The sequence below is a fragment of the Jaculus jaculus genome, chromosome 12 (genome assembly GCF_020740685.1).
Source record: "Jaculus jaculus isolate mJacJac1 chromosome 12, mJacJac1.mat.Y.cur, whole genome shotgun sequence".
Classification (NCBI taxonomy): domain Eukaryota; kingdom Metazoa; phylum Chordata; class Mammalia; order Rodentia; family Dipodidae; genus Jaculus; species Jaculus jaculus.
The window spans coordinates 58006815-58026244 of record NC_059113.1 but is presented as its reverse complement, the minus strand read 5'-3'; the positions used below and the strand labels follow the sequence as shown (position 1 = coordinate 58026244).

Sequence of the window (19430 nt, the reverse complement as noted above, 5' to 3'; positions counted from 1 at the left end):
CATACACTCACTTCTACCCGCACACACTGAGTGTGCATACATGTAGACACACTCCCTTGCATATGTACACATGCATGCACAAATACTCACCACAGTTACGCACACGTTCTTACTTTTGTATTTGTGCCTCTAGAAGTCAGGACAGGAGCCCGAAGTCTCCCCACATGCTGCAAGCCTGCAGTTCTCGAAAACAGAGGCGGGCGGGACGGAGAGCACCTTGAACTCTTCCGCCGGATTCTTCGGGGAAGTAAAAACCCCAAGTCATGGGAGATAACTGGGGAGAGAGCTCATTTTTCTCACTTGCCCTACTCCTGGTTGCTTCAGAAAGTTACCCAAACCACTCAAGTGGTCTGGGTTCTACAAACTCCATTGCAAAAGAAAGACCACTGAATATTGAGGCACTGTTTTTAAAAAATATTTTATTTGTTTATTTGAAAGAGAAAGAGAAAGGAAGGGCCAGATAAAGAGAACGGAGGCATCACTTTGATTCTGTATTTCTGTGCTTTCCGGGTACTCCGGGCTGACAAAGTCCTGCCACATTTGCTGGCCACACGTGGCCAACCGAGTGCCTCCTGCAGCAGGCACATAGAGTCTGTGGCAGACCCAGCACCTGTGAACAAGTCAGCAAAACCTGCTGCCCCAGCGATTATCTGTGCAGGGAAACTGCTACTTGGCACAGTCCAGAGGGCAGCGTGGACTCGAGGTGCCCTCAGGGACAGCCACCGCTTGGCATCGTTGCACTTTAGTTCCCAGCCCAAGCCAGACACTAGAAACTCCAAATGAACTTGCTACCCAGCCAGCTAGGGCCATTGATTCTGTACTGACTAGAAACAAGCTTTATTGTTAGTAACAAGGACAGAGCAAAGTAAATGTCTGTCTGTCTGTCTGTCTGTCTGTCTGTCTGAGGTGCCCCATCTGCTGTGAGAGGATAGGTACCCTGGGGAAGAAGGGAGGCCAGAAGCTGCTTCCTGTGTTTACTTCCATTGTTCAGCATTTCAAAGTGAGCCCTGCCAAGTGCCCTCGAGGCACTTGCAGTTAATTGAGGGAGACTAATGGGTCAGCAGATGAATGACAAAACAAACAGAGCCCTAGCCTCTTGACATGCCGATGGGCCTTTCTACCTGTGTCAAGCCTTCTTGTTCCTTGTTTTGCCCCATTATCATTCCTCTAGAAATCTGCTCTTCTCTTCCAATTTACCCGAGATTACTCTCCTTTTAAAAAAGTAAAAGTTTATGCATGGATACACATGCACACGCTCTTGAACACAGACAGACCACGGACTCTCTCCATAAGATGCTCATAATTTATGAATTTATGTTCAATTTTTGCTCCTCTTCAGATACCTATCCTGCCCCATCTCCATGTTGGTTTTTTGTTTGTTTTTGTTTTTTTTTTTGCTTATTTCTTCACAATGGCAAACATTAAGCTGGAGCCAAGCTGGGGGAACTGGTTGCTATACAACATGGTTGGATCTGTTTTGGAACGTTGAGTGAACCTATGGTCCCTCCTTTTGTGGTCTGGCTATTGATCTACTTTCCTTGGCCCTTTCTAAGAAAGTCAGTATTGGAGGTCAAACGGTAGGGAACTGGGCCCTTCTGAGGAGGGGGTGGTTTTAGGCAGAGCAGTTTGCAGTCCTCACATATCTTTCTGATACTTCTTAGTCCCTTCCTCGAAGATCCGCCAATGGCTAAAAACCAAATCCAGATTTTTTAGCAGGGCATGATTTTATTTATTTATTTACTTAAAGAAAGAGGCAGACAGAGAGAATGAGTATGGACATGGCAGAGCCTCCTGCCACTGCAGACTGAACTCCAGATACTGTAAGACCCCCAGAACGAGGACCCCACGCTCTGCCCAGAAATGGCGACACCCCAAATCACTCACGAGAAACGGTCTTGATGCAAACAGCAAGAGGATTTTTATTCCAAACGCGCTGGGGCCCACAGTCACACACCACACAGGGGTAGAGGACTGCAGAGCCCCGAATGCAGGAACGGGACAGTTTTTATAGGGTTTCTAACAAAGCCTGTGCATTAGACCAATCATTTTTTTAATATCAGGAGCCCGCGGGGTGCGAGCCAGTCAGTTTGTGCCACTCCATAGTTTCTAAGCTAATTAATTTAATTTGTTCAAGCCCCTCGTGGACCAATCAGTCTCCTATGACCTTGGTGGTCAGCATTTGCACAGGTCCTTGGGTGGGAGTAGCAGAGTGTGTTATCAGTCTCCTATGACCTTGGTGGTCTGAGGCAGGCTGCTATGGCTTATGGTGTGGGCTACTAAGGCTTATGGTGCAGGCTATTTACAGAAACCAAATAAGTGGTTTACTCCATTACTCATTTCCCATCCTTGAGGGCTATCTCATGCCCTTTTTACCTAGTTTTATATTAGGAGCGGGCTCTGATATAATGAGAAGAGGGATTCTTTACTTGCTTCCAACAGAGAGTAAAACCTGGAGTTTGAGGTATGCAGGGGCCCGCTTAAGCTCCCTTTGGAGTGTGATAGTATTTCTGGGCTTCTAAATTCTTGGGCCTTTCAATACATGTGCCACTTAGTGCATCTGGCTTGATGTGGGTACTGGGGAATCACACCCAGGCCATGAGGCTTTGCAAGCAAGTGCCTTTAACCAATGAGCCATCTCTTTAGCACCAAAGGACACGGTTTTTGCCTCAGCCCATCCCCCCCACTCCGTTCTGGCTTCATTTCCAGAGATAATTCTCCTTTGCCAAGTTCCAAGCAAACTGGCCCCTCCTGCCTCAGGTCTTGGCTACTTCCCCTGCCAGAGACTTCCCCATTTTCCCGCAAGGCCAGGTCTTCCTTATCACATGATACCGAGCCAACAACACGTCAAAGGTGCCATGTGAAACCGTGCAGGGAAAGCTGGTGACACGGGTGGTGAGAGAGTTTCTAACATAACCGGACAGACCGAATGCACTGAGATGCTCCGCAGAGGAGCAGCAGGCAAGGTCCCGAGCAGGCGGGGACCACCGAGGAGAGAGGCGGTTGCCGAGCGGTCAAGGTCTTATCATGGTAGGGTTCACGCGCAGGCCCGTGTCTGAGGGGATAGCCAGACCTCTGTTTTGTTAAGTAGTAAGTTCACAGATTGGTTGTTTTGCTTGAAACTGGTCAAGTAAGACACCATAGGTCATTAGTGGTTAGGCTTCAGATTTCTGTAAGATATCATGAGTCAGGCTCCACAGAGTCATGGACTTTATTGTTAAAGTGTGCAAATTTTGCTTTTATTTTTGGCCTTTGTCTCTACAAAAGGTCCCTTTCTCAGAGACTCCTTCCCCATCACTCCATGGGATTGACTGCGTCGTGCTCCTAATCCTTCCTGCTTCCCCGCCCAGTCTCACTCGTCACTCCGCAAAATCAGCTCATTTCTCGACCAGATGGCTTATTGTCTAGCTGGACGCCTCTCTAGAATGGGAGCTCCCCAGACAGGGAGCTTGGCAAGCCTTGCTCACTGTGGACCCCACAGTGTCTGCAATGGCACCCAGCACCTTGCTTCACAAGTTTCTGTTAAGTGAATAACTAAATGATTTCTTGTCTCCCAGGAGACCCCTCCCTCAGGGTTTCGGGGAGGGCGGGGATGACTGTGTGCTGTTGTGATTACAGACGGAATCCTTCAGGCTGAGTGAACCCTATAGCCAGTGCACAGAGGATGGTAGTGATGTGCCCGTCACAAACATCTACAACGCTGCTTACTCCCTTCAGGTATGGCGTGGGGGCGCCCTTAGCTCTGGTCTGTGGCCTGGATCCAAGAGACAAAGTTATATTTAGGTCAACGTGTGGCAGGCATCAGGAACTAGGGTGAGGATCTCTGGGGCTGATCCAAAGACTTCAAGTACAACCGCTACCAGCTGGTTCCAGTCCTCCTAGGTCCTCTGTACAGCCAGAGCTGAATTGATTCATGGAGGTTTGTGTGGAACACAGTGTTCAGCCTGGACAGGTGTCCAGTTGCTAAATGGGCTTGGCTGGTGAGGGACAGGAGGGAAACGATCTGGAGGAGACACTGGCTGAGGGGCCGAGTTTGGCTTCAATGCCCATTTGTGTCCTTCACTTACAAGTGGCTTGGGCAGGTTGTGTCCCCTCTGGGAATCACAGGAGGTTGAGCTGGATTAGGGCGGTGGACTGGTCTTCACTGGCCTTCTCCAGGCTTCATACCTGATGTCGCCAGCCTGAGTGAGGTTTCCCACTGTTGTCTGGGTTGCTGTTCTAGTCTCCCCACTTACCCCCACGTCAGCACTTGTGCTGTGGAGAATGACCCCTCAGCTTGAGTTTAACATGGTCTCCATGTCTTAGCCTAAATTCTCAATCAGTTTTCTAGCTCGATGGCCCAGTTGGCATGAGGTATATGTTGATATGGTCAACCATGACTGGGGGAGTCTGACCCTTTGGAGTGAGGGAGGTGGAGGCAGGGAGCCCTGGGCATCCACTTGCAAGGAGGTTAAGAGCATCTTGCACCTCCTCTTTCAGATCTGCCTGTACTCGTGCTTCCAGACAAAGATGGTGGAGACGTGTGGATGTGCCCAGTACAGCCAGCCTCTACCTCCAGCAGCCAATTATTGCAACTACCAACAGCACCCCAACTGGAGTAAGTGGCCCTGCTCCCACCCTTGCGGGCCACAGGAGAGGATCAGTCTGGCCTGGCAGGGTTGCTCCTGGGCCTCCGTCCCCACTGCTTTTTGCTTGAGGGAGGTGTCAGACCACTTCTGTTGTTGAGCTAGGCTTAAAAGATGCTTCCTACTTAGGGACTAAATGTAACCTCCCAGCTTATGCTAACACTTGATCACACAATCAACTCCAGAAGATACTATGGACAGTACTCCAGAGGACAGAGCACTGATGCACACAAAGATTAAGCAGCCTGCCCACGACCACACAGCCAAAGAGTAACTGAGCTGGACTCAAACCTCAGCTCATGTACTTAACCACCACGGTACTGTTTGCTAACATTACAAACCAGCCTTTGCTCACAAACAATCAGTGCTTGATAGCAAGTGGAGAAATAAATAACTAGCATGAGAATGTGGGGGACCCACGCATAGCCCAGGGATACCCCCATCCTCAGGAGGAAGGGTATTGTGTCCAAGAAGCTCACATGGCCTTCTCCATCTCTCTCAGTGTACTGTTACTACCAACTGTACCAGGCCTTTGTCCAGGAAAAGCTAGGCTGCCAGTCAGTGTGCAGGGAGACCTGCAGGTAAGGGGACCTGCCGCGATGGGGTGGGCAGGGCAATACGGAGCCGGGCACCCATGCTCACTCTGTGCCCTCATCCTCTAAGCTTTAAGGAGTGGACCCTGACCACCAGCCTGGCACAGTGGCCGTCTGAGGTTTCTGAGGTAAGTTATCCATGTTGTCCCCATCTGTTCTCTGACCTGTGGTGGCTCTGGGGGAGGGAGTTGTCTTGCTGAGGCCAAGGAACAGGGGGTAACTGAGAGGGAGGGTAGACGGGCATCCCTAGCCCCACTTTTTCTTTCTCTGCCACAGAAATGGTTGCTGAATGTTCTCACCTGGGACCAAGGCCAGCAAATAAACACAAAGCTCAACAAGTAAGTTTCCCTCCACCCAGTTCCCGCTGCCTCTGTCTGCCCGGGGCTCCAGCCCATCGCCTGCTTCCTCATTGCCAAGCCCTCTGCTTTTCGCTCATTCAATCATTTAGTCAACAAATATTTACTGAGCTCCTATCACAAACCAGGCCCTACTCAAACTTTTGTTTGACTATGATCCCCCATAGGAAATACATTTTACATTGAGGCCCATTGAATCTGTAATTGACATAAAGCATGCCACAACGTTTCCTTATGATGTTCAAAGCACTGGGGCTGGTTTTCAGGTGACACAGACTGCTGTGGCCACGCCCATTGTTTGTCCCTTCCAGGCTTTGGTTCCCAGACTTCCATGGAGACCAAAATCCCTGGATGCCCAAATCTCTTATATAAAACGGTGCAGTGTTTGCATGTAGCCTACCATGGCATTCTCCCACACATCTAGACGCATCTGCATTACTCACAGTACTTCAGTCAATGCAAATGCTAGTAGTCATTATCATGCATTGTTTAGGGAGTAAAAATCTACATGTTAAACCCAAATGCAGTTAATTTTTTTTTTCTGAAAAATTTCCATCTGTGGTTGTTGAACGTGTGGGTTCAAAACTGACAGACACGGGGAGAACTGAGTGCATGTCCATTCCACTTTGCCACACATGCCAATCTGATGCATTAGCACCCATGCCATTCCAGTTGGCAATTTTTTTATTATTTTATTTGAGAGAGAAAGTCAGAGAGAAAGAGAGGAAGCAGCAGATATATAGAGAGAATAGGCACGCCAGGGCCTTCAACCACTGCAAATGAACTCCAGACACACGTACCACCTTGCACACCTGGCTTATGTGGGTTCTGGGGACTTGAATCTGGGTCCTTAGGCTTCACAGGCAAGCACTTTAATCACTAAGCCATCTCTCCAGCCCTGTCAAGTCTTTTGAATATACCTTTATGCATACTGACATTTTTATTTCTCTCTCTCTCTTTCTCTCTTTTTCTTTTTTGAGACAGTATCTCCAAATCCCTATATAGCCAAGAACTACATAGCCAAGAAGGGCCTAAACTCCTCATCCTCTTGCCTTCAACTCCCAAGTGTTAGGATTACAGGTTTGCACCACCATACCCAACTTTTCCTATTCTATTTAATTTTGTACAATACACTTACTTGTCAGGACTGAGAAGATGGATCAGCGGTTATAAGTACTTGTTGTTTAAGCATGAGGGCCTCTCAGTCCAGAGAACCCATGTAAAAAAGCTGAGAGTGGCCATGCGCATCTGTAACCCCAGTACGAAAGGGCAGAGACCAGAGAATAGCTAGGGCTGCTGATAAACAGAAGCTCTGGGTTGAGGGAGAGACCCCACCTCAAAGGAATATGCAGATGAATGATAGGGGAAGGATGCCTGGCATTCTTCTCTGGCTTCCTCCACACATGCACATGGGATGTGCATGTGCACACACGTGTACATACATCTTTTCCCACACATACTCTACACATACATGCAAATATATTAGCCATAGCTGAATAAATTTGTTTGTTTCATGGCTTACTGAAGTACCAGACTGAGAAAAAAATATTCCTATGAACATTACATCTAATCTTGCATGAATTTCCAAAAATACATTCACTTGCAGAGAACCTATAGCATAAATCCCCCAGGTCAGTGATCTGGGACGTTAGCAGATGGAGACGAAGATGGGAAAGGTTGAACTCACCTCTGTGGTTCACGCCATGTGAATTTTGGGTCATTTCTCTGGGCCATCACCATGTACCCGTGCCCAGCACGTGGCCAAAGGAGACCGACCTGGCCTCCAGCTCAGAGCATCAGTAAAGCACCAGGTGCTGTGTGAGTTCTTGGGGTGAGGATGGGTAGATGAGCATGTCCTTGGAGCCTAAGGGCGCTGCATATAGTGATAAAGATAGACTTGGCCAGGCATGGCGGTGCACCCCAATAATCTCACCACTTGGAGGCCAAGGCAGAAGAGTTCAAGAGCCTGGGATGCACAGTGAGACCTTGTCTCAAACAAAACAAGGAAACAAATAAAGTCTAGAAAGAGAGCAAGCATTTGCCAACCATTAAATCAGCTATTGCAAACCAATGAGCCTAGCCCCATGAAGTAACCTATTGTTTCCAGCTTTCCCTGAAACAACATTCTAGGGATAATCCCCATTTTTGCATTATATCAAATGACTAAGTAATAGTTACTCCAGCTGGGCATGGTGGCACACACTGTTAATCCCAGCACATGGGAGACGGAGGTAGGAGGATCACTGTGAGTTCAAGGCCAGCCTGAGACTACATAGTGAATTTCAAGTCAGCTTGGGCTAAAATGAGACCCTACTTCAAACAAAAAAATAAATAAATAAAATTATTACTCCCTCGGATAACCATGAACCTTCTAACCCTGTTAGGAAACAATTCAAAATGGCGTTCAAGAACATAGCCTTGAAACCAGATCGTTCTGAGTCTGAATACTGGCTCATCCACTAACCCATGTGTGTTTCCATTTGCACAAATTAAAAATTGGGGGAGGACTAAAGCACATCTCCCTGCTTGATAGCGACACTGTGAGAATTGCATTAATTCATATATAGTTCTTCCAATAGTGCTTGGCAACACAGGAAGTACCTACTAAATGCTGCATGCTACCATGCTTATTATCTCTACTATCTTATTCCGTGTCCTGTGTACTGTGTCTATTTGCATCACCTGTTGGTCTCCTGTATGTATTTGAGATCACCATCAAACCATTACCAATGTCAGAATTTTAATGGAAGTATGTCTGGGCAGTCTCACTTAATCTGGGAGTTGGAAAACAGTTTGTACCTGCAAAGCAGACCCAGGTTGGAGATGCAGTCTGGGGTGTAAAAAGTACCAAGAGCCAGATTCTAATACTCAGGGCAGTGGGGTGTGGGTGGGGCAGGGGAATTCAATATTATGCTGAGAGCTGGCCATCTGGCAGAAGCCAAGTGATCTCATCACCTGGGTCCTACCTGTTGGAATTTCTGCAGGACTGACCTGGCCAAGCTATTGATATTCTACAAAGACCTGAACCAGAGATCCATCGTGGAGAGCCCGGCCAACAGTGTGAGTGGCATGCTTCCACAGCCTGTCCAATTCTATCCTTGTGCCTGTCTTTCTAGCCCGGGGAACACTTAGCTTGGCCTAGGAGGATCCAGCCTGACCTAGGAGAGCTGTTAGAGGCCAGTCAGACCTGGGGAGGAGCTAACAGAGAGAGGGGACAGGCTTGTCTATATTTTCCCTGAGATCCAGAACCCTGCCTGATGTTCCACTGGGGAAGGTCCCCTCTGGGTTTCTTGTTTTGTTTTTGCTTTTTTGTTTTTTTAATTAGGGGCAGGATTTGAGGAAGAGTTTCTCTAGGTAGACCAGGCTGGCCCCAAACTGGCAGTCTTCCTGCCTCTGCTTCTTGAATGTTGGGATTACAGACAGGGGCCACCACACCTGGCCTGCAAGAGTCCTTCTTAGTGGTGTGGGTCCCCTCTTGAGGGTGTCACATGGCCTTTCTTGATGGAGTGAGCCCCCTCTTGAGGGTGTGACATGGCCTTTCTTGATGTTGTGTGTCCCCTCTCAAGGGTGCAGCATGGCCTTTCTTGATGGTGTGGGTCCCCTCTCAAGGGTGTCACATGGCCTTTCTTGCAGATTGAGATGCTTCTGTCCAACTTTGGTGGCCAGCTGGGCCTGTGGATGAGCTGCTCTGTCGTCTGTGTCATTGAGATTATTGAAGTCTTCTTCATCGACTCCTTGTCCATCATTGCCCGTCACCAGTGGCAGAAAGCCAAGGAATGGTGGGCTCGGAGGCAGGCACCTTCCAGCCCTGAGGTTCACCCCAGGCAGCGGGGCCAGGACAACCCAGCCCTTGATATAGATGATGACCTGCCCACTTTCACCTCTGCTATGCGCCTGCCTCCAGGCCCGGGGGCCCAGGTGCCTGGCACACCTCCCCCCAGGTACAACACCTTGCGTTTGGAGAGGGCCTTTTCTACCCAGCTCACAGATACCCAGCTGCCCAGTGAACCCTGAGGCAGGGTTGGGAACAAGCTAGTCAGTGCCATAGCTGTGGTCTGAGGAGATCCCATCTCCTAGACACAGAGGAACCCTCCTGTCCCCACTGCGGGCTTCTGACACATGGACTAAGAGCCTGCTGTGAACAAGACAGGCCTGGGCCTGGGCAGAAGGAACTGGTGAGCCCAACCCCAACACTCCTAACCTATAGGATGAGCTAGAGCCTGTGTCCTGGACTTGACACATCTGTATTAGAGTCGACAGTAATGTTCCAGGCAGGGCCAGTGGTAAACTCTTCTCTAGATCTTGAGAGAGAAGGATGCTTCCAAAGCCTGGGGCCCAGGGATTTGCCCATACCTCCAGCCTCAGTCGCAGCCCCAGAAGTGACAGGTCACTTCTGCCATGACAGAAGGAAATGGATGGGAGCTGTTAGTGAATAAGCTGACCTCAGTCATTAACACTGGGGCAAGGTGTCCTCTGAGCCTTTCGGCAGACAGCTGGCCCAGGGCCTGGAAACATGTTTGGAGAGGGTGCAGTGGAGGGAGGCAGAGGGGTGTGGCAGAAAGTCTCCAGGCTGGGACTAGGTGGGGCAGTACTCTGAGTGGAGAAGGGCCAGTTAAAGGGCACAGCTGGATACTGCCAAATGGTGTTCCCCAAACCCTCCTTCAGCTGCTCTTCCTACTGGCCAGCTCAGCACCACCCCAACACGGACCCCTACGCTACCCCCAAATGCCTAACCTTCACCCCAGACAGCCTGCTTTGAAACGTGTGTACCTTGCAAGTTCAGTATCAGTCCAAGAGTGATGTGCTAGGCTAGGCACTTGTGTAACTTACACTGGGGATAGTAGCAGTGTGGAAGCTCAATCCTGGTTTTGGCCTGAGAACTGAGAGTGTGTGTATTTTTTATCATTTTTACATAGCTAATATATATACATATCAAAAGGAATATTTTGTGACTTGTGAAGATATGAGATTCAAATGTCAGTGTCTATGAATAAAGTTCTTTGGCCATTCATTTACACATTGTTCATAGCTGAGTTGAGCGGTTAAAATACTGGACATTTCTAGAAAAAAGTTGCTGATTTAATGGGATGAACTCATGAGGGAGGTGTGACTATCTCACTTTGTAGATGAAGAAATTGGACAGGGCTTAGTGGTCAAGGCACTAGCCTGCAAAGCCAAAGTACCCATGTTCAATTCCCCAGGACCCATGTAAGCCAGATGCACAAGGTGGCGCATGCATCTGGAGTTCATTTGCAGTGGCTGGAGGCCCTGGCATGCCCATTCACTCTCTCTCTCTTTCAAATAAATAAATAAAAGTCAAAAAAAAAATAAGAAGTTGGACAGGACTAAGGAGATAGCTCATTTAGTAAAGTGCTTACCTCACAAACTTGAGGACTGAGTTCAAGCTTTAGAACCCATGCAAAATTCTGGTTGTGGTGGCACACCTATAATCCCAGCATTAGAAGAGGCGGAGACAGGAGGAATCCCTTGAGCTCACTAGACAGCCAGTCCAGCCTAAATGTTGAGCTACAAGCCAACAAGAAACCCTGACTAAAAAAAAAAAAAAAAAACAACCAGGAAGGCCGAATTCCTGAGGATGACACCTGAGACTGTCCTCCAGCCTCCACAAGCACGTGCAGAACATGTACTTATGCACACATACACCAGCATAAAGAAAAGGAAACAGAGCTGGGCGTGGTGACACACACCTTTAATCCTGACACTCAGGAGCCAGAAGAAGGAAGATTGCTGTGAGTTCAAGGCCAGCCTGAGACTATATAGTGACAGGTCAGCCTGGGCTAGAGCGAGACCCTACCTTGAAAAACCAAAATAAATAAACAAAAGGATATACAGTCATAGACGGGTTAACTTATTTGTCCGAGATGACACAGAGCTGGGATTTGAATGCAGACAGTCTGGCTTTCCAGCCCGTACACTTTGTCTCTTATCTTACATCAAATCCCGGAACATTACACGTATGCGGCTGATGTTTGGAGTGCGAAGGAGAGAGCTCAGTACCCAGATCTAGGGCAGAAGAGGACCCTTGCTCCACGGAAGAGGAAGGCCTACATGTTGGGACTAACCCCAACACAGGAACACTGCTGGTGGAGTCCAGTGTCTGTGTCAGACAGAGAGGCTACGGGGACCCTGCCTGGACCCAGGGACGCCAGTTCAATTTGCCCCACACTTGTGCCTAGAATCACCATCTCTGTCCCATGTGGTGTCTCCAGTGCTTCTCAAGGGACAGGCCAGCAGGAAGGAGGTCATGGTGACACCAGTCTGGATGACACTCCTCTGAGGAACAGGCTGATGCAGGCAGGCAAGCATCGGGTTACAGAGGGACAGAGGGACAGAGGGCAGTGTGAGCCTGGCTTCTGTCCAGGCTGGGCTCAGGTGGCTGGAACTGCCCTGGATGCTCTCTGCATGGACACTACTGCGAGAAGCTTCCTCCTTCTCCTCCTCCACGAGTCAGAAGGGGGGCACTGTGCCCTTAGATTTATAGAACTGACCAACCTTGGCACGATGTCCCTGGCAGGAACACTTCCAAAGAGGCTGGGGTTGCTGCTGGGTGTGTCAAAGGTTGGTCAGCCAGCATCTGGCTTAATTGTCCCCTAGCAGATGGGTGTGCATACCTCCTGGCCCCAGCTGTCTCCACTCCAGCCCGACTCCTGCACGGCCCAGGGCTGCCTTTCCTCCTTCTCCGCGTCCTTCCAGGCCAGGTGTGGACATCACACCTTTATAAGTCCTTCCCTTGCCCCAGGAAGCTGAAGCTTCTACCGTTTCACCAAATGTCAGCCGCTAGTGTACACATTTATGCACTCTGTCTCTCTCAGGACACCAGGAGCTATGCCTGCGAAGGCAGGGATGGCGTCATCTCTGTGCTCCCACGCTGGCACAGGACCAGTACAGTGTTGGCATTTAGGAAAAAGAGGGGCTAACTAAAGCAAGAGCTGCCATACTGTTGAGTTCTTGTTTGCTTAGGGATCCTATTGAGGATTTCATGCACATGTGGCGGCTCAGAACTCTTATCATAAAGGGACTGGGCCAGAGAGAATTCTTCTTGAGCCACACGGCTAGTGACCTGTGGGTAGACGCTGGAGGGCAGAGCCTTTGTGCTTAGCCACTGGGCAAGCAGCCTTTATGTGGAAGCCCCTCCCGCCCCCAGGCCAAGTTCCTTGGCCCCGAGGAAGCCTTCTTTATAGCCCTGTCTGGCTTTAGGTCCAGGGATCTTCCTATCCCAGAATAGAAGTGAGATGGAAAAGAACAACTTCATTCCAAGACTCCTCTATGTGCAGCCACCACTGTGTCCCAGGGACAAAGCATTGGCAGGTCATATGTTGTCAGTGTGTCCCTGGCCCTTCTCCACCTCACTGCTTGCTCCTCTCGCTTCTTCCTCTTGGTTCTGAGTCCCAGATGCATGTCCCACAATCAAAGAGCATCTCCTGATGAGTCAGAGGTTCTTAAACTCAAGCATGTCCTTGGGAACCTGCACCACATAGCGGATAAAAACTCCAAGCTGGGGCCGGGGAGATGGATCAGCAGTTAAAGGTGCTGTGTGCAAAGCCTGCTGGCCTGGGTTTGATCTGTCAGGACCCACCTAAAGCCAGGTGCACAAAGTGATGTATAATGTTTGCAGAGACAAGAGGCCCTGGTGTGTTCATAAACACATGCTCTTTCTCTGTCTCTATCTTTCCCTCCCTTCCTCTCTCCCTCCCTTTTACTCTCTTACTTTTTGCTCTTAATAATAAATAAAATCTTTTTTCAAAGGCCCCCATGCTTTTCAGGCCTGGGGGTGTGGCTCAGTTGGTAGAGTGCTTGCCTAGCATGTACAAAGCCCTGAGCTTGATTCCCAGCACTGCAGAAAACCACTGTGGTGCTATAGACCTGTCATCTTAGCCCTCAGGAGGTAGAGGCAGAAGGATTAGCAGTTGCAACTCATCCTCAGCTGGCCATGTAGCAAGTTTGAAGCCAGCTTGAGTTATAAAACCCTGTCTTTAAAAAAATGGGCTGGAGAGTTGGCTTAGGAGTTAAGGCACTGGCCTGCGAAGCCTAAGGACCAGGGTTGGATCCCCCAGTACACACATAAGCCAGATGCACAAGGTGGCCCATGCGTCTGGAGTCTGTTTGCAATGGCTAGAGGCCCTGACACCCTCGTTCTTTCTCCTTTTCTCTTTGTCACTCAAATAAAATAAATTTTTAAAAAATAGTTTAAGCTCTTCTGGGATTGAAAACTCAGGAGGTTGGGCCAGAGACAGATGAAAGGCATGACTGAAGCCAAGTGCAGCCTAGAGTGTGGAGAGAGGCAGCCTGGAGCAAGAGAAGGACCCTGAACAAAACGCCATGAAGCTCCTCTCCTCCTCACACAATTCTCCATGTCTAAGTCTCCTTCCTCCTATCCCCACTCCAGGCTTCACCAGGAGGATGTCTCCTCAGGACAGACAAAGTACTTCCTGCCTAGATGTTCCCATTATCTTGACACGTTTCTGATGTTGCAAAAACTTACCCTATGGTAAGAATGTGAAGTGGCAGGCCAACTTCACTTTTGTACCATACACTGCCTGCCTTCCTTCCTTCTTTCCTTCCTTCCCCCCACCCCCATCTCTCTCTCTCTGTCTTTTTTGTTTAGTTTTATTTTATTTTGCTTTGTTTTTCAAGGTAGGGAGGGTCTCGCTCTAGCCCAGGCTGACCTGGAATAATTCACTATGTAGTCTCAGGGTGGCCTCGAACTCACAGTGGTCCTCCTACCTGTGCCTCCCAAGTGCTGGGATTAAAGGCATGCACCACCACGCCTGGCTGCTCTTCTTTCTTCACCCATATTCTTCTCATTCATTCATCCTTCACAACTAGGTCCAAGGGTCACCATCTCTTCTACAGTGTTCCCTTGCCCCCAGCAAATAAGATGTTGGGCTGGAGAGATGGCTTAGCGGTTAAGCGCTTGCCTGTGAAGCCTAAGGACCCTGGTTCGAGGCTTAGTTCCCCAGGGCCCACGTTAGCCAGATGCACAAGGGGGCACACACGTCTGGAGTTCGTTTGTAGAGGCTGGAAGCCCTGGCACGCCCATTCTCTTTCTCTCTCTCTCTCTGTCTTTCTCTCTGTCTGTCACTCTCAAATAAATAAATAAAAAATGAACAAAAAAATATATATATCAAAAGAATGTTTAGTACTGTGGCCTGCCAGAATAAGCAAACCCTCATGAGCAAAACATGAAGTCGCTGGATGGTGAGCGTGTCTTTAACAATGCCTCTCGTCTAACAGAGAACAAGCTGTCAGACTCAGCATCATTCCACTGCCTCGGCATCTGTCAACCAGGGCTTGCTGTCCCCCGTGCTGGCCTCTCCCTTGGTCACACACTGGAGTGCGCACTTGTTTGCTTGTTTCACAGATGATATTGAAACCCATCTCACTTTCTTGTGGATTCTGTAAGCCCAGTTCTCACAAACCTAGTGGTGTGAAACAAAATAATTTATCTCTGACAGCTCTGGGAATGAATCTTAAAGGAGTTAAGTTAAGGTGTCAGCTGAGCTGTGCTCTTCCAGGGGCTCTGGGGGCAAATCCATTCCCTTGCATTTTCCAACTTCAACAGCTGCATTCATTCCTCAGCTCCTGGACCCTCCCCCCCCCCCCCCCACCGTTGACGCAGCAAAGCGACGTCTTGCCTCACTTGTTCATTACATGGACTTGCATATTACTGTTTCTCCTTGTGGTGGCAAAAGCAAGTTAAGGAAAGCTGGGTTTAATTTGGCCCACATGGTCTGAGAGGATAGTCCATCATGGTAGGGATGGCGGGTGGTAAGAAAGAGCACCTGGCTACACTGTGTCCGCAGTCAGGAGCCAAAAGATGAATGCTGGCGCTCAGCTCGCCTCTCCTTGTCCCTTCAGTCCAGGACCCCAGCCCATGGGATGGCACTGCCCACGGCCAAAGCAGGGCTGCCCTCCCTAGTTAAACCTATGTGGAAACACCCTCACTGGACACGCCCAGAGGTGTGTTTCTGTGATTCTGAATCCAGTCAAGCTGACAGTGAAAATGAACCCTACTGGAAGATCATTAATTGAACCATACCTGCAAAGTCTTTCTTTGTGCCATTGAAGGGAACATTCACAGGTTCCAGTTCACCCTTCCCCACATAACACCACAGCTTGGGCCCAAGCTCTCAAGAAATGACCTGTATATCCAACTGTAACCGTAGGGGCTCACTCTAGCCAGGCCAAGCGGGAATTCACTATGTAGTCTCAGGGTGGCCTTGAACTCATGGCAGTCTTCCAGTCTCTGCCTCTGAGCTCTGGGAGTAAAGGTGTGCACCACCAGGCCTGGCTAAAATTTCCTTTAGAATAAGTCATTTTACAATGGAATATTGTTCAGCCATTAAAAGGAATGAAGTACTGGCATATAGATAAACTTCAAAAATATTATACTAAGCCAACAGACACGAAGGTCACAGGCCACAGGATTCCCTTTACATTAAAAATCCAGAATAGGAAAATTCAGAGTCTAAAAGAAAATCTATAGCTCCCTGGAGAAAGTGTGTGCTGACTGCTCAGTGGATTTGGGGTGGTGAGCATATTTTGAAACTGGATAGAAGCAGTGGTTTCCTAGCTTTCTGAAGGTACCAAATGCCACTGAGATTTAAAGAAGTTACTTTATAGAATGCAAATTTTATCCCAATAAGAAACCCAAAACAGGGCTGGAGAGATACTCAGAAGTTAAAACGCTTGCCTGCAAAGCCTGATGACCTGGGTTCGATTCCCCAATACCCACGTAAAGCCAGATGCACAAAAGGGTGAAGGCATCTAGAGTTTAGGGCAGTGGGAGGCCCTGGCATGACCATTTCTCTGACTACACCCCTTTTCCCTGTCTCTCTCTGCTTGCAAATAAGTAAATGAAAGTATAAAACATACATTAAAAAAAGAAACACAAAACAAATTTTAGGATGGACATGGTGGCACATGCCTATGTTTCTAGCATGTAGGAGGCTGAGGCAGGAGGATTGCAAGTTGAACAGCAGTCTGGGATATGTAGCAAAGTGGTTACTTTATGTAGCAAGATGAAATGTCAAGAAAAAAATACACATCCACTTTTCGCCAAGATGGCGCCGAAAGCGAAGAAGGAAGCTCCTGCCCCTCCCAAAGCTGAAGCCAAAGCAAAGGCCCTGAAAGCCAAGAAGGCCGTGCTGAAAGGCGTCCACAGCCACAAAAAGAAAAAGATCCACACGTCACCCACCTTTCGGAGACCCAAGACACTGCGCCTCCGGAGGCAGCCTAAATACCCTCGGAAGAGCGCCCCCAGGAGAAACAAGCTTGACCACTATGCCAGCATCAAGATAACCCTGACCACTGAGTCGGCCACAAAGAAGACAGAAGACAATACCACCCTAGTGTTCATTGTGGACGTTAAGGCTAACAAGCATCAGATCAAACAGGCTGTGAAGAAACTCTATGACATTGATGTGGCCAAAGTCAACACCCTGATCAGGCCTGATGGAGAAAAGAAGGCCTATGTTCGGCTGGCTCCCGATTATGATGCTTTGGATGTTGCCAATAAAATTGGGATCATCTAAACTGGATCCAGCTGGTTAATTCTAAATACACCTTTTTTTTTCACTATAAAAAAATATATATCCATATATACATATATATATGCATATATATATATATTTGAAAAAAATAAGTTGACAAAGAAAAGCAATGAGACAATAAAGAAAAGTAAGATGCACTGATCACAGAAATCAAGAAAGTGGAAACTTCTGGAGTATGGAGAGAAGTGCTCAGAAATACACAGGATGTTTGGAAAACTAGCTGGCAAGGAGCTATTTGTCATCCTTAGCGCTATCACAAAGGCAGGTATGTGCTTTTCTATTTTTTTAAGACATATGTAAATCTTTTTAAGACTTAAAGAGACTTTATTAGATGAAGAGAAGAAAGTACATGTGGCTGGCAGGAGGGGTTAGAGAGCCCACATAGGATTTGGGGTCCTTCCTTCCCCCCATCTTAGCCCAGCAGGACCAAGACGAGAGGGGCTTTCTAGAGCAGGAAAGGTGAGAAGCCGAAAGGAGCTCTTATGTAAACCTTTTATGCACTGTCCTATAGTGCATGGTTTCGTACAATTTAAAAAACAACCTCGGAAAGGAAAAAAAAATAACATGGTTCACAACATAAGCATTGCATGCATCCTAAAAGCAACCTGACATTCCCCAAAAGTGAGTGCCATTCAAGGAAATGCCCAAAGGTATGAACCTCTCTCACTCTGTCTCTCCCTCCTCCACTGAGGCAGACCTGAAAAAAGGCTAGACAGGCTGGTGCCCTTGGGAGCATCCCATGCCCGTCCACCTCTGGCTCACACAGCCTCCACCACCTCCTCCCAGCAAACTGAGGAACTGGTCTGGCCCCTCTGTCCCAAGGCAGGACCAGCCCAGGGTGGAGAGGGCCCTGGATCCACAGGATTCCTGAGACATTGCAGGCTGCAAGCTGAAGGGGCCTCATTGTGCCCAGCTGGAAGCTGGGAGGAGCAGGAAGGGCAGGTGGAACTGACCTGATTGTTACTTCACTCCTTCCCCTCCTTGTGGGGCAACTCCTAGGGAATCTTCTCAGCCTCCCGCTTATCTCCAGCCACACCTGTAAGGTGTTTTGTTGACAAGCTCTGTTAACTGACTGCATGTGTCCAGGTCTCCTTTATTTAAAAAAATAACATTTTTAAAAATATTTCAGGCTGGAGAGATGGCTTAGCCCTTAAGGCATTTGCCTGCAAAGCCAAAGGACCCCGGTTCAACTCCTCAGGATCTACATAAGCCAGATGCACAGGGTGGCATCTAGAGTTTGTTTGCTCTGAGTGTCCATTCTCCATCCTCTTTCTCCTTCTCTCTCTTTCAGATAAATATATTTAAAATATTTATTTGTATCTACACAAAATAAAATATCGTATGAGATATGGTGTGAAAATAATGAAAACTTAATTCATCCTGGATTAAGAAAAATGTATACTATACTTTTTTATTTTACATAATTGAAACGTCCACAGGTTTCTGGCTTCAGGTATGGCTGGATCCAGGGACTTAAAAATATGAGCTGTGAACTCTTGCCTCCCACTTCTCTGTGCTTTCCTCGGTGTTAGCTTTATTCTCAGACACACCATCCCCATAAAGTTAGTCAAGATGGAGTCAGAAATCCCAGACAAATGTCTTCTCAGCACCTCAAAATAAAAGAAGATTCTCTCAAACTATTCCTAAACTCAAACTCATCAAATAAGCCAGCATTCAGCATACTTGGACCATGAGCCCCTTCTTGAACCAATCACTGTGGCCAAGACATGACCTGATGCTTAAGCAAGTCTGGATTGTATATTTATCTCTGACTTGGGGGAGGAGCCTTCCTCTGAAAGAGAGCAGTAAGATAGAGTAGGGAAGGGGCTTGGCAGATGGCCAGTGGTTAAAAGTGCTCGCTTGCCAAGCCTGTCAGCCCATGTTCAATTCCCGAGCCACCAGTTAGATGCAAAAAGGGGAACAACTTCAGGCATTTGTTTGCAGTGGCAAGAGGTGCTAGAGCCTCCCCACGTCATGGGCGTATCAATAAAGACATATTTTAAAGAGCAAGTAGGGGAAGGAGTGACTATCCAGGTACCAATGGCATTCAGAACGAATAACAGATGCTTGCTGTAGACTAGGAAAATGGGAAGTCTGAGGAAAAGCACAACAAAATGAAGGTCCGTCATTGTTCCTCGGTGGCCGGCGTCTTTGCTATGTCCTCGGCCCCACCTTTCCATGCTTGGGAAAATTAAATGCAGCTTGTAGGATTGCCCAGTGCAGAAAGTGAAAGTGAGCCGGTGTGAACGTGAGAAATCAAAGCAAAGGACTTTGGGTGAGAAAGTA

General features: G+C 48.2%; 2 protein-coding genes across 2 annotated transcripts in view; both read left to right on the top strand.

The window, feature by feature from the left end:
• Positions 1–10586, top strand: part of Scnn1g (sodium channel epithelial 1 subunit gamma) — a 36725-nt gene extending 26139 nt beyond the window's left edge. The window contains exons 7-13 of the mRNA XM_004670204.2: positions 3616–3714; positions 4477–4594; positions 5125–5203; positions 5286–5343; positions 5492–5553; positions 8556–8631; positions 9205–10586. Coding sequence (XP_004670261.1) covers positions 3616–3714; positions 4477–4594; positions 5125–5203; positions 5286–5343; positions 5492–5553; positions 8556–8631; positions 9205–9585 — 873 coding nt within the window. The 3' untranslated portion in view covers positions 9586–10586. The remainder of the gene's footprint in view (positions 1–3615; positions 3715–4476; positions 4595–5124; positions 5204–5285; positions 5344–5491; positions 5554–8555; positions 8632–9204) is intronic.
• Positions 10587–16655: 6069 nt separating this feature from the next.
• Positions 16656–17174, top strand: LOC123453767 (60S ribosomal protein L23a-like). The gene has a single exon (XM_045131779.1). It carries the CDS (start codon positions 16656–16658, stop codon positions 17124–17126), a length of 471 nt encoding a protein of 156 aa, XP_044987714.1. The 3' UTR covers positions 17127–17174.
• The last annotated feature ends 2256 nt before the right edge of the window (positions 17175–19430 follow it).